The following is a 23,383-nucleotide window of genomic DNA, read 5'->3' on the forward strand; positions in this document are numbered from 1 at the left end:
AAGAGTAGAAATACTAGTTCACAATAAAAGCTGTCACAAAACAAGGATATGCACTTTCCTAGCAAGAACATCCTCATCCGATTATTTAACGATATTCTTTACATAAACATATTTGCAGCGAAATACTGACTGATGACTGTATCAAAATCAAACGAGTCACCTATGCAAAACAGAGTCTGTCAGTAATACAACTTTTTTATTCAGCAGCGTGTAACTTACTCATGAATTACACTGGGAGGGAATGACTTGCCTTCAAATCACTGATCCAAGGCAAGACTACTTTATTTACATTTATTCAACTTACATGCAAATATATGGGTTCTCGAAAAAGAAAAGGAAGTAAAAGCCATCCAACTGACAAACTGGACAATTTAATTTTTGTATAACTCCTTGGAAATAGGTCCTTTCTGTTAAAGTTCAGACTGTCCTTACCGTCTCCCTCCCCTCTCATTTAATCTTCTGTAACACAAAAACAGAATTGGATATCAAAATTTTGCTAGCTGATTAGAAGGCCACAGAATCTAGCTATCATCATAGTGAATGAGGCTAATGCATGGAAAAACAGACATAAGGAGACTTTGATGACAGGCCTTGAAGAGATCTTTTCAATTTAAACCAAGTGCTGTAACTAAAGCAAAAGCAAAACAAACAAACAAAAAAAAACAACGAGAAATATAACCAAGTACCATGGAACCGCATAACTCATTATGAGAAAAATTCAAAAATTTATTTATATTAGATATTTGCGTCATTAAGATGAACTGAGAATTAGAAAGCTTCTAGTCTAACCTTCTTAGTGTTTTTTGCACATAGAGTAGACTAAAACAAAAGTTATCTCTCTCCAAACCAAGTTATTATTACTTTACGTAGCTGCAAAAAGAATTGTTTTATTTTGTAATTGCAAAAAGAATTGTAAAGTGTCATGACCTCCAAACAGATTGTTTTATTATACTCAGTAAAAGCAAATGAGATTGTCTGATGACAAGGCTTCTCACCTGAAGTTCTGAAACATTAATTTTTTTTCAAAAGCCTAGGAAAAGTAGGGCAGAAGCTGAATGAACTTCATCACACTAACTTTTCGTCAAAGAAAATCTAACAGAAAAAACAAATACCACCATCATCACATTTCAATACCAGATACTTTCCCTTGTATTCATTATTCAAGTTCTTCTCTCTATACTTACTGTCTTAGCAGCTGTCGTCCTTGTTTCCATATTAGCTGACTGTTTTGTTGTGGCTGAATCTCTGTTTCATTCCCTTCATCTGGAAAAGATTATTTAATTATAAGCAATTTTTCCTTTGTCCTACTTCTAAAAAATATGTCCATCCACTTGTGAAGGCAAATGTGATTTGTGTTAAGATTATTAGGAACGGTTTAATAACAAAATAAAAACTTCAACTGTCAAAAAACCAATCCAGATTAAAAAATGCATATAGCATGTGATTCTCGTACTACCTACACGTAACAAAGATTGTCAAGTACATCTTACTGCAGGAGACCAAGTTCCACTAGTCATTAGTGCCTTTCAGTCTGTTTCACATCCAAGAGTCCCTTTTTCATTAAGGGGACAATCATACAAACAATTTGGAGTCCCATATTTGCACTAGCCTTCTAGTGTGTGTGTATATATTTTTATATATATATGTGTGTGTGTGCGCACTCATAATTAAGTTTAAATACAAACACTTAACTGCAAACAACGTCAATTACAACTGTACAAGTACTTGAACAGCGTCATGTACAATTATATCTATTTACAATTTTTGGTCAACCAGTTTCCTTATTTTTGGACCCATCAGACCTATTTGCATCAACTTTACATTCATCTGTGTTTGCATTAGCTTTGGGGGAGGAAAAAAAAAAAAACAGCAGTATTTGTTTATTTTTTAACTTGAAAAGCTGATGAAAAAATTTCCACCACGTTTTCCATAACCACAAATCTGGATGCGAACAGTAGTACTCTGGGAAAATCCACAAAAAAATTACGTGGCTGTTCTGGTGAGAAACCTACCTGAATGCTGGCAAACAGCAGCTACACATTTATTGCATATATAGCTTCATACTACACCATGGTATTTTTTCCCCTCCCCAGGAGACAAATAAGCATACATGTATGCTTCCCAAGATAAAAGACTTTGGTTTATTATCTACAAAAGATAATAGATAAAACTCTATAAAACTAGAAGGCCTTGTGATCCAAACACTGAAGGATGAACAGTCTTCTTACATAGACAAAAATTAAGAACCAGAAAAACGTGGTATAATCCTATGAATAAATGAGTATGTGATACAGGAAGTATACTGTCCTCACTGAGAAGTCATTCTCCTTTAAATAACTGAATTCAAAACCAAACAAAACAAACAAGAAAACAAAACCCACAACCTCTACTGAAGAAGCTATCAAAGATTAATCAGAATTCACATGCAAGAGGAATCGTAAGAATTTTATCTATATTAAATTCACAAACCCATTTGATGGCAACCATGGCAAATCATCAATTGCACATAGATCTAAGAACAACTGAGCACAGCTTGACTCAATACACAAGCTCACTCTATGCAAGAGTTAACACACAACTGAGATAAATTTGCCTGAAAATCAATTTTGAAAGTGAAAACCTTCCTTCTGAAGGTTAAATACATCCTCAGTCAAGAGTTCTCTTTTTCTTACGTCTCAGAAATGATGACTGCTAGCAGTAACAGCAGTTTATAGATTATAATGAAGGGACTTGTATAACAAGAAAGTAACAGCAGATCTCATGAGAAGTAAAAAAGATATTTAAAAAAAATCAGATCCAACTCTTACATCTAAACTGTCTTACTGGGTTTCCAAGAGATCACAGAGTAAACAACCAACAGGGATGCATTTGGAAAAACTGCTAGAAACACTTCTGTATTTTTTCCCTGACTGGCAAGATGGGGGAAGAAGAAGAAAAAAAAAAAAAGATCTATCCAAGACAACTCCAACAGTTGTTAGAGCAACATGCTATAGCTCCATCCTGAGAAACTACAAAAACGAGATCTGTAGAAGCTATCAGATATCTAGGATGCTGGTGTGATCAGGACAAGGTTTTCTAGTGGGCCATATATAGATTGGAGTCTTCCACCTGAGTAACACCAAATTAAACAATTCCTTCAGTTAAGGAAATGACCTGGATAATAATATGAAATAGAACTTTCAAAAACTTCATTGTATTTTGGACAGGAAAAGGGTGGTGTAAAATTTCATCATCAGCTGGTGCAGGATTTTTTGGTGGTTGTTGTTTTTTTTTTTGATGGTGTTTGCATTTTTTTTCCCCAAAAAAATGATCTTCTGAATCCCATGAGGTAAGAGTTAACCATGACAGTAAAACATGCCAGCCCTTAGACAAACCAAATGACAGAGCTGAAGTCTGCAGACTATATATTCTTCCTTTATATACAGGTGATTCTGGTTGCTATAGTAGAAGCATCAGGGGCCTGAGATGCAAAAGTAGCTACCTATTACTTCTCCTCTCAAGCTCCTGACCTACAACATACTAAAGGTATAATCCTCATACCCTTCCCCCCAGGGAAACTAAGGATAGATAGGAACAGGGAAAAAGGAAGTAATTGCAATTCTGAATTCCTCAAGCTGAGTGCCATTGTCAAGCTCTCACTTATGTCTAATACATATTTTCATACAAATTATGTACCACATAGTTCACATCCTTTGCTATTAACTTTTTATTCAGAAGAATTATTCAAAAATAAAAGGATTCTATAGCTATAAATCTAATAACTCTCTGTTCCAAAATATCCATACACATTACTTAGAAGGAGATCAATTATTCTCTTCAGAAGCAGTCTGCTGGGTTTGCATTTTTTTTAAACTCATTTGAGACTCTTTTAGAGCATTAACATATTTTTAATTTTACATGAGTAAAATACAATCTTCATTAATTATGTCTATTCCCACTGACTCTACTAAGTGGCATATTTCATCAACACCATCATTTCAGCATTTGCACAAACCATAGCTGAGCTTTTATGTCAGTAATGAACTCATTCTTCATAAAGTCTTACCAGAATCATAGTTTGGTGGCTTCATATCTCCCTGATTCAATTCTGTGCCATATTTTAATTTGTGATATTTAGCCCTGAAAAGAGAAAAAAAAAATCAAAAAAAACCCAACAAACTATTAGCACATTTAAAGAGTATGGATAAATACATAAATGTTACCTGTCTTCACTACAAAAGTCACTCCTTCTTTCTAGGGTATGTACAAAACAAGTAATTTCAGCAGGACTTCAGAGGTGCAATTTTGTCTAATTATTTTTTTCCAAGATTTAGAGGTATTTGCAAAGCAAATACTAATTAAACAGATCAGCAGTTAGTAGGTTGTACAGAATGGTTTTACTTCCTTTTGGCAATATGCTTGCTTCTCCCACCTCTACTCTTCTTTTTTTTTTTTCCCTTAAAACTTTCATTAAACTATCAAACATTTTTACTATCCACAACACTTCGTATTTCACTGTCACCTCAGTTAAGCAACCTTTTTTTTTTTTTTATCCTTCTTCAAGCTCTCCTCACTAAGGACTACTCTATATCAGTGCTGAAGTCTCGTGCTGATGGCAGCCCAGCAGCTTCACCAATTTGTCATACAGCTGCTAGAACTGACACTCAACTGAGTTAAAAATGGAGACTTCTCTTCCAGAAATACTTAGCCTACAGAAGGCCTATTGTAATAAACCCCACAAAGCATGCTATATGATAGTAAGACTAGCTAGAAGTAAAAGAAAAAAAGCATTATGACTGAAAAAGTTTCATCGTACAGAACCAGCCTCTATAAACAGAGAAAATAATGCAACAGTAGCACACCATTACAAATGTACATATAAGTTATTAAAGATTCATCAGAGTAGATCAAGTCTTATAACACAGTAATGAAGAGAAAAAGTGAGGCAAAGAGAGCCTCACTGTCTGCTCCCCCTCATCTCACGCTCATAGTAACTCCAGTTTCTATGGTTGGTTTTGGCCAAATATGAAAGCTTTAAAAGACTCCAAAACCCTATAAAGTTTTGTAGACATTCCTAATTGTGTAGAGAAGCAGCACCCTCAATATAAGGCAAGAGAGAATTGAGGCAGTACTCGACATTCAGCCTGGCAGCAGCAGGATGACCGACTGGCACACACGCAGGCACAGCTCCAATGCAAATGCAGCGAGCTGGGTGTAAGAAGGCAAGACACAGGCTACCGAAGACAAAAAGGGAAAAAGAACAGACCCTCGTATAAACGAACAGGAAAATAGGCTTTACTGCCTCCACAACTCACAAGGGAACACTCCCACTTAAAGATTGTTTTTACAAAAAAGAATGGGTGCAACAAGTCACGATTGCGTAAGGCAAGTGCCACTAAGCTAGAACAACCCTATCAAGGGGGACTGGAGACAGCTTTCAAGTTACCTCTGCCTCTTGATTGCTTCTCGGGCATCCTCAGTATGTTATTCTTTTGTTTCCTTTTGCCTTTTCCTATTCCATCAAGCAAATTCATTACTTCTAATAAAATGATGCTGAGAGTAACTAGCAATGCTTAGTAGTTCTTTAACTTAAGTATTGACAGAACAAATTCCCTACTGATCCAGCTGCTTTCTAATTATAATAAACATTTAATTCCAGATGTCCAAAGTAATGTTTTGTGCCTTCTTATTGAAAATTTCCTCCCTCATTCAGTGCACTATAAAATCAGTTCAGCGAAGTGAGAGTATTCATCCACATTCTAATCTATTAATGGTAGGTTTGTTTTTTTTTTTCATTTTTCTTTTTTTTTTTTTCCCTCCTCATAATGCATGTTTTTTAAAGCCTTTATTATTATTTCTTACTACAAGAGGATAGCCTAGATTACATGATCTTAAATGCCATAGGCCCTTAAATTTATTTTAGTACTAAGCTGGACTAAGACTTCATCTTTCAGAAGATTTAACTTTGGGCAAAAGAGGCAGAGAAAAGTAGAAATACAGATATGAAAAAAAGCTGACATACACTGTCAGCTCTTTAATTGCCTATCCCAAAAAGCAATCCTTATTTCTAGTTTTATTGAGAAGGTTAAAAACAAAAAGCTGTAGACCTTTGCCCACGTGAAGTGACAGAAAATCCAACACTGAACTCAAACCTGAATTAACTAGAATGGATTAGCATAAATTCAGGTAGCTGAGCAAGACACCAGTCAGATATGAATCAGAAATATGAATACCATGTCAGAGTACACGGCCTGGTGAACCCATCTTCAACTACAGTCAACTTCTAGTTTAGAGGAGAGAAAAAGAGATAGATAAATAGCTAACAGTGCATTGAGACAAGGAGAAAATCTACACTAATTCTGTTCTAATTAGTAGCATCTTTACTGTATAGCTGACAATGTCAGAAGTATGAAAGATAATCTTCTTCCTTCTGAAGTATATTAAGGAAAGAGCTGAGCATAAGGATTCAGGCTCAATCTGCAAGGAACAGTCTTGACCATTCAATTTCACATACTGAAACCAAACGGTAAGCATCTTCTCATGAAAGAAACTAATTCTTGTCTATACACATTCTTAATATGGTTACTCCCTTAGCATGTTTATATTTATCTAATCCTACAGTAACCAAGTGTCTCCTGCCCACCTGTCACACTTATTTTCTCCATTTCCTCAGAAATTACATATTCCAGTTACTATCTGCTTGAAATTGGCCCTCAACAGTTCACTTTGAACTCTAGTTCACATATCACAGCAGTGAGATGCTATTACCACAAAGGAAATCAAACACATTTCTTCTATAAATCAGTGTACAGAAAAATCAAAGTTCCTCCACCCTTTCTGTCACCTGGTCAAAAACAAGGAGGTGGCTTTGGTGGTTTAGGGCAAGTGGAGAGATCAATCACAAAGACAAGCCTTATTATCTGAAACTTGATCAACTTTGGTAGTTTAACATCAATTTCTGAAAATTACATCTGCATTATTAACAGTATGCAGAGACTGGAAAATTACTTGAAAATAACTACCTTAAGGGCACAATTTTACAGGTGTCATTTTCCATCTGAAAATTAGCCTTGCAAGTTGTTTGGAAAAATCCTATTTCAGAGCTGAAAAACTACTTTACAAGGAAGATAGTCTTCGGAAGATAAGTATTACAATTGCTCTGCCTTTTTCACTTTCTTGTACAAGTAATTTATTAGTAGCAGTAGTGGTGGTATCTTTAAACTGTGTTTCCATTACATGAACGGTGCTTCGAGACATTCAATGGTGCTGCAACAACACTGGAAGAGCTGCTCAGGAAAATGCTAAAGGCTTTCATCCTTCTAAATTTCCTAAAACTGAAAGCAGTGAAACTTTTCTGAATGCTTCACACAGAAAAGTTTGATTCCAATCAATAAAGGCCACTGTTTCTTGGAAATATCTGTCGCCAGACCTGCAGCATCTGATCCAGCTGTGCTGAGGGAGCCTGCCAAAACATCCGCAGAAGATCTAGGAGTCGCCGCCAAACCAAGAGACATAAACAAGAAAGACTGCCAGGAACAGCACTGCAAGATGTTCTACCCAGGGGAGAGAGCGCCAGCCTTACTCTGATCAGACACACCAGTGCAGAGAACATAAAATTAAATCAAGTGTTTCTAGAGACATGGCTCAAGAGTCGAGTTCTTCGGCTGGAATATGTTAAAACAGGAAATGACCTAGACTAGATTATTAAATTAGACGTGTACTTGAGAGAAATAGAGCAACCAAACGTACTACATTTTGGTCAGCTCCTGAAAATCCAGAGAAAATAATGCAATTTATTGGTGGTGGAGCAACTATTAATATAGTAATAAAAATAACCCTCAAGTATGAATTGCCTCGCACTGCAAGCTACTGGATGTTGGCAAAACTACATCAGAACTGCTGCTGAAAAGGTGGTACTGCTTAACTACTAATTATCTCCTAAGTTCTCTTCTCCTTAGTGTATTAAGACTTTTCAGCAGAAATAACTTGGCTTCATATACAAACAATGGAAAGGTAATCTCACAATTACTGAGATAATGACTGAACATTAAAACTAGATTTGTCAGAAAAAAGCGTCATAATCCTTATGCAAACACCACTTTCTACCTTCCCTGCTATAAAATTATGCAAGTGCCATGAAATAGAAAACAATGACACTGCTTCCAAAGCTTATTATTTATAATTAGCTTAGGAAAAAAAAAAAAAAAGGAAAAAGAAATGCTGAAGACCCACTCTACAAAATAGCAGCTCATAAAAGCATGTACGTGAGAAAACCAGCGTCAATCATTTCTTGCTCTGAGGACACTGCAAGCACATACTACTTTGGGTCACAGTTTCACATTCTGTCCCTTTACTAATAACCTGTTTATTTGACCTATCGAGGAAGGCTTTGGTACACTGCAAGGCCATGGCAGAAGTGGAAGAATGCAGGGATGTCTCCCTGCCCCCTCCCACCTGCACCACCCTTGTTATAACTTGACCAGAAATGTTTTCTTTCTACCTCATAGGATCTAATTTTTCAGCCCTGAGTTCCCAGTGGCAACAGCCAGCATATAAACTAACAACTGGCTGACCAGGCCAATAGCTGATTTAGGAAAGTGTTGGGAAAGAGAGTAGTGCTTCCAAGCTCCGTGTGTTGCCATTCCTTCAAGTATCAAGCAAGAACACTTGCTGGAAGACATTTCCAGCAGAAATACAAGACCATTTCTTCAGTAACTGGCAAACAATACTACTGTTTAAAACCACAAACTGTTATAAATAGCTGTTCCAGCACACACCATTCACAAACATCACATTTACTTTGAGAACTATTTCACTCCCATAAAGAAACCATCAAACTCGATCAGATCAGCTGCCCATGTAGTTTACTGACCTAAGTAGCCGAGGCTAATAACACATACTGCAGAAAAAAAATATAAGAAAAAATACAAGATATGCATGTAAAAACTTCCAACAAGAGACCACTGGGAATTTTTCCTAATTCCGACAGTGAATGCTGCATTAGGATTTAAATGCCTAATTAATTTAGTTGGCTCTTACTGGATGCAACTGGTAGACATTTTCATTACAGATATGGAAATTAAAAATATTAACTCTTACAAAGCTTCTTTGATAGTGCACAGAAATATATTTATTTAGTCTGATCATTTTGTATAAATTACTAATTTACCTGCATTATGAGCTTGAAGTATTAGAGAAATACCTTAGTAACCAGGATACCTCCCTTAGTTTTGAAATACGAGAAATCTTACTGAATATTATTCCTTAGAGCATAACTTTATCTGTACAAGAACATACTCTGTTCTCTATCTTCTTTTAAAGTGACTCCAATCTTCATAATGATTCTTCAAATAGACTTTCCATGGCTATAAACTACTATCTCCGTTATGCAGAAATTTGTCATTTTTCTATGCTATTTGATATAAGATCAGTGCCATAAGAAGGCCTGCGAAAAAGGCTATCTACCTTAGTGTTCCTCTGATAACTCCCTGAGGCAAAAGCAAGTATGCTGAAGCTCTGAGGCTACTGATATCCAGAAAAACAGCTGCAGCTCTATGCTAGCAAATAAATTGGTAACTACTGGAAAAAGTCAAACTGGATGGTGTAAGGCATGTCTCGTGTGCCAACAGAGCCCAAGTAAGATGAGAAAATCTAAATACAATACAGTGATGTACAACTATTAGAATCCTTTTTTTTTTTTCATCTAGCAGCAATAATCTATTCCTTGTATGTGCACATGTATATTTCTGCTAAATCAAGCAATTTAAAACAGTTCATTTTATTAGCATTTAATGAAAGAGAAGTAGGAATAATGTGATAGGGAAATGGTACACAAGCAATGATTGCTTTGCAGTAGTACCACAAGCATACACTTTAGTTAAAGCATTTTAAAACACATCTTAATAATAAATAAAAAAATGATAATTACAAGTCACCCTGCTCTGAAGTAAATCACTGGAGTAGAAAGACTTCTCCAAACACAATAAAAATAAGTTGTTTGCTTCAAAGATTAGAGCAACAGTAACAAATGTATAAAACAGACTAGAGACTTCCATTGAAATTCCCATAAACAAAGAAACTAACATTTTATTAGTTGGTAAACACAGACACTTCTTCATTCCTCACACAATTAACCAGAAGATATTCCCATAGAGTCTATCATATTGTAAAGTCTAAGAACTTAGCAAGATCAAAACCTAACGGTTACTAAAGACTTAAGACAGCCAAGATTTCAGCTACTAGATATTAATAAACAAAGCTAGCCCTTTGAACCAAAAGGGAATATTCCAATTCTGGAGTATAATCTATACAGTTAGGTGGAATCTTACCAAGGAAAAGGAATTAACTATTCATCAGCTGTGGGCTTTCCTCCCATATTTCTGGAACCATATTATATTAGCTATTGTTACCAGAATACAAGCATTTAGACTGCTATTTACTATTGGTAAATATTACTATTTAACAATTTGTGAGCTGATTGTATATATAATAAATTTCTCTCATCTTGGTCAAACATAGAGGCAACAGTATCTGTCTTCAGAATTTCCTCATCATGTACTCATCACCAAATCAATGTACCTTTCCTGTTTAAGTGCATATTCCAGCATTTTGATTCTCCGCACTAGATCCTTCTTCAGATTTTCTTGTCCCTTCCTTTCACCTTGAAGGAAAGCGATCTGGGCCTGCAAAAGAAAATATTCAATGTAGAAACTGTTTCCTCAAAACCATTCAGCAGAGCTCAATCCTTCCTCCCCCCTCAAGTTACTTTCAAATTGATTTGTACAGTTCAAAAGAAGTTGGCTTAGTGTGTTTCATAAACATTTAATGCCTAAACTAAACACTGCATAGATAAGCCTTCTAAACTGCATGCTCATTACAGATCCTAAAAAAAATACAAAGATAAGAAATAAAGCAATTCTAATTTGTTTGACGGGCTTTATTTACTTTCATGGATAAACATTCAATCAAGGATAAGGAATAGATAGAGTAAGCATACAAAAAAACCTTCAGCAGATGAAAGCATTTACCAACAATAAGTAGAAGATGGAAAAGTATTTCTGCTTACTATCTGAAGTAGTATATAATTAGTACACTGTTGTACAGATACATTAGATACATGATACTAGTCAGAGAAATGAAGTACAGCATGTTCAACTAAAAGAAAAATAAAACCCTGTTTGTAATACAGTGCCAACTGTTAATTATAATACTAAAATAGGTTAAAGAAAGATCACCAGAAGTACTGTAATTAAGAGAGAAAAATGGGAACCAGGGAAAGGTATTTTGGTGAGAGAGAAGAGGAGAGAAGTGGTACAGAAGTAAATAGAAGTGGAAAACAGACATCTAGCCTTTATCGACTTTCAGCAGAGTAGGGATTTAGTTGCCTGTGAAAAACCTCCTTTAAATAGAAAGTGATGATAACCACAAGATACTCATTCCTAATCATAAAGACAGAACTACCTGCTTTTGTACTTTATGCTTAAATCAAGCCCATTACAAAAGACAGGTTCTCTCCCAAGTCATGAAGTATGCTTTAGACAAAAAACACCTATGGGCAGTCTCCACTTCACACTTCAGCCCCCCTGTACTGCCTGCTGCCCACTGTTTTCAGTATCACAAGCTTTGATGCTGCCTCTGCAGCTAAGTCTCAAAGCATCCCATGCATTTGCTGAAAAGCATGAACAGCATAAAAGGCAACTAGTCAAGACCATCAGCCATTGAACACGAAAACCAGCAAATCTTTCATTTCTACAACCATCCTTTATAGAGAAGTCTGATGTTTTCTACAGGTACTGCAGTCTGCACCAATCTCTCAGGAAAAGTTTGTGAGAAACAAACAAATACTGTCCCTAGCTGCCACAATTTTGAAAGCAGTCCCCAGATATTGTAATTAATGAAGCAAGAGACTTCTAAAGAATAACTTACTTGACTTTAGGTTTTTACCTTGCTTGATGGTGGTCAGCTAGATCAGCTGCTTTAAAATAAGATACCAGCTGACGTAATTTTGTTGCTCAAACACAGCCAGTAAATAGCATGACAGGCACCTGAAGAAGCCCTAGCTACCAGTCACCAACTACAGCAGCCAGGTTATGACGCATGGCAAACATTGACTCCTCTCCAATGAAGTCTTCATCTTCACTGGGGAAAATGTATTTCGCTTCCCAAAAAGCCTCAGCTGAATGAGAGGAAAGCACCAAGCTTCTCACTTGGAACTCAATCTGGAATGAGCAAAGAGCTGCAATCAAATTTAATGCTCACTATACAGGATGGGAAAGTTGCGGTACCGTCTTGGGAGCCATCATTTTCTTACACTGTGCATTTTAACTGTGCAGTGAGCACTTCAGGCCCATCCAGCTTATCAATGGTAGAAACACCTCAAGCACATACAAATCAGCTTGTAATAACTGTACAGACCCCAGATCACAATGCAGAGAGATGTGCACCCTGATAATAATTTTGCTCTCCATGACCCAAACAGGCCCAGGAGAAACAAACACATACTGTTCCAACTAAGAAAGCGAGAGAACATTGAAGAACACTATCAAAAAAGTAAATAATGTAAATATGTAGTCAGCCAAAGTGAAAAGGATTGCCCAATGACACCAGGCACGAAGCCCGTGTCCCTGCAGGCCGGCCCGCCTGGGCCCGCCTTGCCCGCTGCCCTGTGGCAGCACGGCCATGGCGCGGCCCTCACCGCCATAGGCCCAGCAGGGAGGTCGGCCACTGCCTCCACCAGCAGTAGCCTGGGCAGACGAAACACATGGCCTCTGAGCGGCTTTGAGATGAGAGACATAAGTGGACTTGACTTAAAAATACTGTATTACACACCTCCTTTACATAAAAGTGAGCAGCGCTGCTCATCACTGCACTCCTCTGCTATAGGGCAGGCCGGGCTCTGTGACCTGACTAATCGTTTGAGAGCCAGCACCATCTCAAGCACATAAAGTAGTGTAAATAGCAATACTAACCACCTCTGGAGCTGAAGCACCTACATTTTATAATTCAACAGGAAAAGAAAAGGATTGTGCTGTACCTACTCAGAGCCACCAGCACGCTCTGTAGGTAATACCCATACTATACATGAAGAAAGGCTGCTGGAAGAAATGTTAATTGATTCTTTGAACCTCTTTTGCTGTCAGTGATACACCAACGCTGTCACTGATGTCTTACAACTTTTCTTGTTCCTAGGCTTCCAAGAAAAGCTCACAGCTATTACTCGAAAAGCACGCAGCAGCAACAACAGGCTGGAATCAGCAGCCCATGAGCTGCCTTTCCAGCCCTGCACAGGCTTTGGCTTTCATTTCATTTCACATTGATAACACAAAAAAAGTAAGGAGAATATTCCCCCATCTTTCTCATCAGGAATTAGCAATTCTTATTCCTTATTTATGGAAGTATGGAATAATTACAATTAGGTTGGTCTTAAATCATCCTTTATGTACGTTAGCTGAAAGTTTTGTGTCACTAGTTAAGAAATTCTTGATGAAAATATTAAGGTTAAATTGTAACAAACATGAGGACAGCATTAAAATAATAACTAAAATCTTACATTAACCATAATACTGAACAGTCCATATGTCAGAAGCATATTTCCCTCTTTACAATGTTTGGCAATTAACTGAAAACATGCAGAGGAACCTAGATGTTCATACTACAAATGAAACAATTTGTAATATAAACGAATACTTAATTTACATAGCTAAAATGACAAATGATGAGATCAAGCAGTATTTGCTCAGTCTGTAGCACAAAATGGTTATAATTCTAGGTTTATCATTTCTGATCAAAATATTTAACCAATACCTGTATAAGTATCTGTGCAAACAGTTAACATGTAAGAGGTCTGAGTGCTGACATGACAGAAAGTATAACTGAACTGCACAACTACAGTTTTCTTATAATTAGAGTAAATGGCAGAATTTTATAAACAAATTTGGACTGCACAGACAACTCCCCGTTGTCGCAGCTTTGGTGCAAGCCGAACCACAGGTGGGAGCTACCGGACAGCTACAGAGCAAGGGAGGAATGCTTCAGCTCCCCATAAACTCTAACACTCCCTGCTTTACACTTGTGCTTTGGCCACTCCTCGGAAAGTTTGCCAAAAATGTCAAGAATTCACAACCATGCCCAACAAACAGGTTTTGTGACAACTGACCTTCTAGCTAATAAAATGCATCAAGTTGTAAACTAGTCATCAGAAACCTCTAAAACTGCCCACGGGGATCACGCAAAACCCCATATTGTTTCTTGCCCTATGGGTGGGGCACAGCTCTCTATAACGCAGCCAGCCCTGCTGGCTCAGCACTGAAGCCTCACAGCAGCAGCAACCTCCTGTTTATTCCAGGCTAAGTGCTAGGAGTTGCTGTATTACAGCTAATCTGTTAAATTAAAATCAAGAGAGTCAGGTGGAGGGGAAGAAGGGAAAAAATAGGATACATGGAACAGTCTGATAGTCTGTGTCAGCTACTATTGTACAGTCCATTTTCCCCCCACTTTATCTATTAAAGTTTTTGGTATTACCAACTGCAACAAAAGCTTTAAGTTTCAAGAGCATCTGGTCTAAGTTAACTGTACTGTAAATATCTTAACTGTTCCATTTCTTCACCATGAGATTTTAAAAATAACATTCATTTTTAAGTTTAAAAGAAAAAAAAAAAAAAAAAAAAAAGGAAAAACAGAATCTCAGGTGTGTTTAAGAAATTCCCCAGAAGGCTCTAGGGTCACTTTACTGTGAAATGGACAAAACCGTAAGGCAACGTGCTACTTAGCACAGTGTTAGAAACATTATTATTATTTTTGAAGTTGTTGCCTTCCTAATACACGTCTTATAAATACAGAAATACCATCAAACAATTACACTGCACCTTAATACATATGGATGTTATCAATGTTTAAAAAGTAGGCTGAAATTTACACTTTCTGGAATCATCACCCACAGTGACAAGGATGTCAAAAAGTATACCTGCACAGCTTCTTAGACTGGCATCCTGACATTACAGAAAAGAAAAATAGTTACGAAAATTTTAACTTGAACAGAAAATGTTTACAAAGAAACAATGCTATGGCTACTAAACAAATTACTCATGTTTACTATCAACTTCTATCTGTTTATAACTTTTACAGCTATTTTAAGCTAAAAGAGTATGTTTGTGTTTTTAAATTATTCAGACTCAAAAAACACTAAACGCCTTTCCATTCATTTCTTTAAAATATTTCTCTTAAATTTTAAAATAAGTAGCACTTCAAGTTTTGGGGCACTTGAAGGTCAACAGCCATCATTTGGCAAAGTAAGAGCTATTAAGATACACAATCGTGTACGTACCACTTCTCTAATTCAACAACAAGGTCTTACCAGGTTGGGAGATAGACGGCAAGGGAGGGAAAACACTCTGAGGAAAATATTGTAAAAACATGTAAATAGCTAGAATAACGAAACAGCTTTACAGATGGATCAGCCTACAACAGTCGTCCTAACCGGTCTGCCAAGATCTGCCAGAACAATTCTGCAGGCTGTCAGGTGTGCTCAGCATTGCAGATTACAGTTGCCACACGGAAGCGATACATGGCAAGTCTGTTTGTAAATAGGTGCAGGCATGCCCTGAAGAATCAGGGGGAGAAGAGGAGATAAAAACCAGGTATACCTGAGTGTGTACATGAAGGGGGAATAGCTGCGGTCTAGCACCACTGGCAAACAATTTTTCAGGCGCCACACTTGAGAAATGTTGAAAGTCACACCCACAAATTTGCAGCTCCCAGTCCTCCGAGCGACGAGCAGCTAGGATGCTTCTCTATGTGCCTGCAGCCATTGGAGATAACACAAACTGCGGTAGGACCGCCGGCAGGAGCAGGATGCAGGTACTGATTCTGAACGCTTCCCATCGTGGAGAACATGTGATCCTGCCGAGCACGCGAGGTCTGAACTGCTAAACCATCACCAGGTTAAAACACACTTGATGCCTTGTATTTCAGGAGTTGATTTTACTCCAAAAAACGGCATCAATTTGCTCCATTACTGGCATTAGAGATAAGCACTGAAAAAGTTAAACCAGCCAAATGAGATCAAAGATATCGCTTACAGTAAGAAAAGAGAGTTGCAAAAGCCATCCACTTACATTCTTCATCTCTTTGAAAAGATTGTTTCAAAACCGACTTGTTATCAGTCAATTTAAAACTCCTAGTAGGTCTTCCAGAATCAAAGATGATTTACTAATTTATTCCTGGCAATACCTTGATTACTAATTTAATCATCTCACCCAACAGGAACGCTTTTCTTTCTGCAGTTTGAAGTGCTTTACAACGTAGATCTCTTTTCAGATAGCCAGTCTCTCTTTTATCCACTCTTTGCTACTGCCTTTCACTATTCTAGCAACTACAAACATTAAAGTATCTGCTGAGTTAGACAAGCAATATACATTCAGCTTATTTAATCATTCTTCAGAATTAAAATTATCTTTAATCCTTCAGTCCTTTCTGTAATACACTTAAGTGGAGAGCATTAACTTTTTTTTCTTCATTTTGAGTCACAGGAGCACGCTCCACGCAGACTGACGTAAGGCCAAAGAGATGACATTTTCAACGTGATGTAATTTTGTAGGCAACACTGTGGTGCCTTGTCACAAAATAGCAGCGTATTATGAGCTCAAGTCCAAACTGTAAATGCCCGAATATAATTCCTTTCCACTTGCCATACAAGATCCCACGCACAGAAGGGCAGAAATGCAGCAAGAGCAACCAGCAGCAAGACCGATACACAGACTTCTGGCCCGCATCTAAACTGTGACAATGGAAGTTCACGGTCCGAAGGCGTCACTTGGGCACCATGAGACAAGGGAGAACAAATCTGAAGGAGAAAGGCAGTGGCTCTGCCACAGGAAGAGGAGCAAACCAGACAACCTCAAAAGCATTTGGGAAGGCAGTGGGCACACACTACTGGTTTTTGCTGCCACAGCCAGGAACACCTACGCCGTGACCTCAGGCACACCTCGGCACCCCGAACTGACTGCGGCACCAAGTGGGGCAGACACCAAATGAAATAATTTTGCCCTCACCTCCTGTTTACAAGCACAGCTACGAACATTATGCATGCCGGTTCTGTTGGATGCTTTTGCAATCCTGCCCTATGCGCCTGACTGCCCTAAAAGGAAACATATCCCTGGCTAAGAGCAGAAAAATGCAATCTTTCCACACTGCAATCTTGCATTTAACTTCTTTGTTGCTGGGTTACTTCAGCATATTCTATTTCTGTTTGTATCAGCAAACTCTGTACAAATAGGAAAATAAGATCTTCTAGATGAATCAAACTACCACCACACACCAAGCAGGCCACTATAACAAAGTAAACCTTCATTTTCCCTCTTGAGGGTATTTTTATTTTTAGTGTATTGTCTGCAGAGGTTGGATCCCGAGAGCTCTAACGAGATACAGAAGATCAGTTTAAAGTATCTAAGCATTTCTCAGCAATTAAAAAAAAAAAAAAAAAAAAGCAACAACAACAAAAAAAAAAACGTTAACAATCCCTCCCCTGTTTATCAGTCAGTTCTTGCCACTTCTCAGCTAACAAACTTAGAAGGGATGACTTGAGGAAGCCTGGCAGCCTTGCCAAATCAAAAATGTGAGTAGGTTACTGACCGATACCTATCTATTTTCTCACAGAACTGTGCACGGATATCAATTTTAGTTGAGGCTTAATATTTGTATAGCCTTATTTCTTTTAGCATTAAAGCAAGGTGAGCCAAAAATCCCTTCAGATGCATGTGATCTTCCTTTGGGAATCTTACACAGCCTGGTCTGGAACTAGTAAATAAACTCTCCGTGTCTACTGAAACGCAGATAAAGGGCGAGTTATATTTGCAACTTCTTGTTCAAACAGTGCAAAGTTACTTACCCCTTATGCAATAAAAGTGACATGAGCAAAGACCTTCAACAGAAAAATGAGTCCTACAGCTGGAGTAGCACACAGCCATACCAGTTTAGATTATAAACATGCATCCAAAAAGGCACATAATCCTTCACTATAGGCTAACCTGACACCAAAAAAAAAAAACAACACCAAAGTTGTGCACCTAGACCAATACGAACTATTTTTCACTTCAGCAATATTCAAATATTAAATAGCAAGCCATGAAAATCAGACAGTACTTTATTATTCTGAAGTATAATACTGTGGAAAAAAAAGTTTCTAAGCTTGAAAGACCACTTGGAGACAACGGTAAGCCTTCACACATTTGCAAAATTCTATGCCTGCTCATACCACGTTCACATTTACAGTAGCACCTTCCTAAATGAGTTAGACCCAATTAAAAAGCATTTCATGCACTTTTGCTAACTTACAGGTTTTAAGAGATTTGAGAAGAATGTGAAAACCTGATGCTTGGAAACACTGGGATCGTTTATGCAACAAAAAATATCACAAGTCTATAAAACTCAAGTACAGACCTGCAGAGAACTGGTCTCATCAGATTTTATTTACATTCCACTTCTCCACAAAAGCTCCAGATTTCTCTAATGCAGCTCTTTAGTCACTCAGCATCTACTCCCACCAGTCCTCCTGGTTTGAGTAAGACAAGTCATGACGGCTTATCAATGAGAATACGGGGATTAGCTGGCAGTCGTGCATGTCAGCAAACAAACAGGAAAAAAAAGGAGCACAGAAGCTTCTCTTTGCTTTGCATGAATTTGGCAACTAGAAAGTTTGCTACAAGAAGTTATCAGAAGATTTGTTAAAAGAAGTTATCAGAAGAAAGAACATCTGGTAGCCACTGAGACCCAGTTAGCATCATCTTTCCCAACTAAATGTGCCTCAGTCTTCTGACTTATTTTCATCCACTCTTCTTTTGATTTATCTGATGTGTTTGAAACATGTAAGTTGAAAATATTGTCCTTTTGGGGTGGAGAGGAATTTAATACTGATCACTGTTTTCTTTGTAATATCTGCCTTACCAGGAGAAATATTTTATCAAAGACTTCCACAGCACTTCTGCCAACTCCTTTTTCACAGAGAACCTCTGAGATTTGATGTATGCGTTCATATCTGAAAAATCTTACACAAAACTTCTTCAAATGCCATTTTATCTTCCATTTTATTGGCAAAACCACCTTCAACGCCTCAGGAGTTTTCTTCTAACTAAGCAGCTGATATTATCAACTCAGCACTCACTTCTTTTTTCTCTGAGCAGTATTTCTGTATTGTCCAGCTATCACAACAATTTTTGACTAGAAACGTTAACTCAATAAGAAGACCACGATCTAAAAGCCAACTAACAGTAAATATCAACTATTTCTGAATCGAGTAACCAATGTCCTAAAACACACTATAAATAGCCAGAGCCATCTGGCTGGTTTACCCCTTCTCCTCATTACTTTAGCTCGTCTATCTCCAAGGACACAATCTTGCCATTCACTAAGCCTGGCTTCGCTGCCTGCCTTTTGCCTCAGAAAAGCAGCAGCAGGAGGGAAGATCACCACCAGTGACCCCCAGGGAGCTGCAATTGCTAAATCCGACTTCCATAACCGACCTCAAGTGTTTATCTGTTATTTCCACCACATTCCTTTTATTACAGTTGTTTGCTATCATTTAACCACAATTTATCTCATTTCATAACTCCTTCCCTATCTTTTTTTCTCCTCTCTCTCTCCCCCCTCTTGGCACTGTCTTAAAACAGGAATATTTTCAGCAGAGCTGCAGAGACAAACACAGGATATTCGCCTTTCTCCCTAACCTCTTTGCAAACCTTCTCAAAGGAAAGCTGGCCTAGTCAAAACAATTCTGGCATCACCGTATCGGGTACCACTACTCCAACCATTCCACCACCTTGGAGAAACAGCTATCAGTCAGAAGAAATGAAAACTTCCAGCGGAGAGGACAGGAGCGAGAAAATTCCTTAGGAGGGTTTGGGGTGCCTACACATACATGGTATAGCAGTTCGCTGCAATCTAGAGCATTTGTGAAACATCAGACACACCAGCAGCAGATCTGCAAAGCATCTTTGCCAGAAAGACATTGATCTGTCAAAAGCAAAACATGCACCTTACTCCCAAGGAGCAACTGAGCGTTCCCCTGGGAAGCCTTCCCCACTGACTACCCCGGGGAGCTCCCAATACAGGGCCCCCACATGCTGCCCCTGAGCGCGGGGCACTGCTCATTAACGCTGCTCATTAAGACTGCTCATTAACGCCACCAACAAAGGAACAAAACAGGGAACCACCCCCAGGCAGTCAGAAGGCCCACGGCTAAGGCCAGGCGGCAGATCAAACCCCGTGCGCCTCCAGGAAAGCCGAAAATGCCCCTGGGTTTGTGCACGTGTTTGTCTCTTGATGAAGCTGTTGGGACAGGCTGGTCCAACGCATAATGACAACATTGAAATGCAGTCCAGAAAAATGCAGAATGAATAATAAAAAAAAAAATCCTTAAACCTTTTGCAGAACAGGAAACCCATTCTTGTCAACTCTCCCAAGCAGCTCCTACAGAATTTGACAAAAAGAAAGTTGCTTGGTTCTGAAAAGATGCAAAAATAAGCGATAGCACTATAAAACACGGTTTGTCAATACCAGAAGGAGAAATAGGAAAGTTCGTATTTATTCCTGGTGAATTACTACACAAGGCGTCATGAAAGTTTATTATTAGGGTAATTTTTCGATCTGCAGATGTCAGAGTACTGTAAACACAAAGCCGGCATTAATAGTGAAATGCATAATTAGCATATAAGCATCAAGGGAAGCCCTGTATGAATCTGTTTTCAGTTTGACTTGAAATACACAGCTTACTAATGATACTTGCAGAGACATCAATATTGAAGTCCTCTTTCACCCTGAATGAAGAAGATTACATAGTAGAGGCAATAATCGTTTTTAAAGATTAAAGAAGAATAATCAGAAAATTGCAGCAAACATGGATAGTTGCCAGGGAAAGCAAAATTTAGGCACTTGATAGGAATAAAAACCTTGGGAAAGCAGTGTTAGACCAGCAATTAGGAGCAGAGAGTAAGATGCCTGACATGTCAACTCATGTATTTTTCTAAACTCCGGGAAAGGGTGTGTGTCACCTGAACAAGCATCACATAACTCAACAAAATGGTACTCTAGCTGAATATCACATTTAATTCCACACAACTAACTACAAGGAAAAAAAAAAAAAAAAAGCCCAGAGGGGAAGAAAAGGAAGACAGGAAATCACAGTTGGATTGACTTATGAGGTGGTTTTCAGAAGGAGAGTATAGCTTAACTAATCACTGACTGCAGAGCAGCAGCCAAGCAGGGCAATATCTTAAGTATTTAAATATCACAGCAGTAAGAAACTAGAGATAAAAAGTCAACCTCTAAGAAGCAAGATGAATTAGAGATAAAATTTATGGGATACTAACAACACCATACAAAAGAAGATCCCTGCCACACAGCCTTCCAAGAGAGCAAGCAATCTAACATTTAATTTACATTGGACGGAAGGCCAGTAAAGCACAATCAGGAGCATTGTATCTTTATCTCGAGAGAGAGAGACTGCATGACCTCAAATTTCCATTATTCTGTTAAACACTTCCAACTATATAGGCCAACAAAAGGCTTCAGAAGCAGCGTGGAATCTGTTTTTAATTAACGCTGCTCATCCTTCGCTTGTACATGCACCGCCTCGCAAAGCCCTCCTGCAGCTGCCGAGCCCCTAACGCCAACCTCTCACGCGGATCAAAGCCCATTCGACCGAACACGGTCACAGCAGACGTCATGCCCGATGCCTGCAGAGACAGCCAAGAATTTTGCACCTTTCTGAACATGACTCTGCAGCAGATAAATGCTGTTACGGCTTGTGGCAATGCCAGTCACAGCTAATTATAACTTTATTGAGACGTTTTGGCAGGAACCAGAGGAGTTGAAGCAAGCAACTTGTAATCGGGTTATATTCCCAGTTCTGCCACCGAGAATACACGGCTCCGACACACAGCTTCAACGCTCTGCTTCCTTCCTGCTGCCTCATCTGTGACACTCACCGAGCTTTTGAGGGATGCTGGGGAAGGCGGGGGAAGAAGGGGAGGAATGGCATGCCTGCCTCTCGTCTCAGAGGGCACTATAAACGTGCTCAGTGTTATTACTAGGAGAGCACTGGCAGAACTTCTGAGGACCTGTAAAACAGATGTTGTTCTCCAGAGCAGTCTGTGAGACCTGTATCAGCTGTGCAAAAACACCCAGGGGAATCTCATAAATACCTCGATCTGCGACACGCAGCGTTCTTGTTACAGGAAACTAAGCTGGTTGCTGTCTACATAATAAGTACTGGATATAGTGAATAGAAACGTGGCTCTGCTACTAACAAATTTTTCATCGAAGCATTGAGGTTAGAATAAAAATTACGTCCCTCTCCGGCTCACCACCACTTCCTCTGAGTCCCTGCAAGGGAACCAACACTGGGCAAGGAATCTCACATCTGCCACTCTTCTCGGAGGGCTTTTGCTCGATGTTACTATAGAAAGTAGAATTAAGGGGGTGACTTTCCTGCTAGTTAAGAATAGGAAAAGAAAAAAAAAAAAATAAGAAGCGGTTGATGTTGCTAAACTGGCTCAAGACCATCTTTATGAAGACGGCACCTTCAAGGAAAGCCACAGAGAGCCGGGAGACGGCCGGGAAGTTGGGGCGAGGCCGGGAGACCCAGGAAGGCAGCCCGGGAGACCGCGAGGATTCCCCACCGACACCCCCCCGCTGAACAAGCCCGAGGGGGCTCCCCCGGGCAGGCAGCGCTCCCCCGGCCCCCCCCCGGCTCCCCGGAGCCCCGGCACCCCCGGAGGGCTCCGTGGAGCAGCCGAGCGCCTCCCGCGGCGGCTGGGCCCGGGGAGCGGCCGGGAGCCGCCATGTCGCGCCGTGCCCCGCCGAGGCCGGGGCTCCCTACCTGCAGCTCCGCCCGCTCCGCCTCCCACTCGGCGCGCTCCGCCTCGAAGCGGCCCCACTCGTGCTGCAGGAAATGCAGGATGCCCGGCACGCTGTACTGAGCCCGGGACGCCGGCACCGGTGCGGCGGCACCGGGCACCCCCCCGACACCGCCGCCTCCTCCTCCTCCTCCTCCTCCTGCCGCCGCCGCCTCTCCCGGCTCCAGCCCCGGCCCGCCGGCCGGCGGCGGCAGCAGCAGCGCGTTGTTGTTGTTGTTGTTGCTGAAGAAGACGCCGGGCCCCGCTTGCTCGTCCATGGCCGGGCCGGCTCCGCCGCCGCCGCCCCCGCCCAGCCGCGTCCCGGCAGCGGCAGCGACCTGGGCGCGTCCCGCCCGCCCGCCGCCGTCAGCGCCTGACAGCCGCCCCCGCCGCCTGCTACCGCGGCCCGACGGGGACAATCCCGGGGAGCGATTCGCCGCCCGGCCGCCGGGGCTGCTGGGAGATGTAGTGCCCGCGGGCGGCGGCGGGAGGGGACTCGTCCTCCTCCTCCTCCTCCT

General features: G+C 39.9%; 1 protein-coding gene across 6 annotated transcripts in view; it reads right to left on the reverse strand.

Moving 5' to 3' along the window:
* The window catches only part of STRN (striatin), a 60,584-nt gene extending 37,321 nt beyond the window's left edge, over window positions 1–23,263 (reverse strand). For 5 of the 6 annotated variants that reach the window (XM_084512682.1, XM_084512681.1, XM_084512680.1 and 2 more), the window contains exons 1-4: window positions 22,850–23,263; window positions 10,558–10,661; window positions 4,046–4,119; window positions 1,185–1,263 (exon numbers count right to left, since the gene is read on the reverse strand). In XM_084512682.1, the coding sequence (XP_084368808.1) occupies window positions 1,185–1,263; window positions 4,046–4,119; window positions 10,558–10,661; window positions 22,850–23,143 (551 nt within the window). In that variant the 5' untranslated portion in view covers window positions 23,144–23,263. The remainder of the gene's footprint in view (window positions 1–1,184; window positions 1,264–4,045; window positions 4,120–10,557; window positions 10,662–22,849) is intronic. The other variant, XM_084512677.1, reaches the window with a different exon arrangement.
* Window positions 23,264–23,383: the final 120 nt, after the last annotated feature.

This window comes from Aythya ferina (genome assembly GCF_964211825.1).
Source record: "Aythya ferina genome assembly, chromosome: 3".
Taxonomy (NCBI): domain Eukaryota; kingdom Metazoa; phylum Chordata; class Aves; order Anseriformes; family Anatidae; genus Aythya; species Aythya ferina.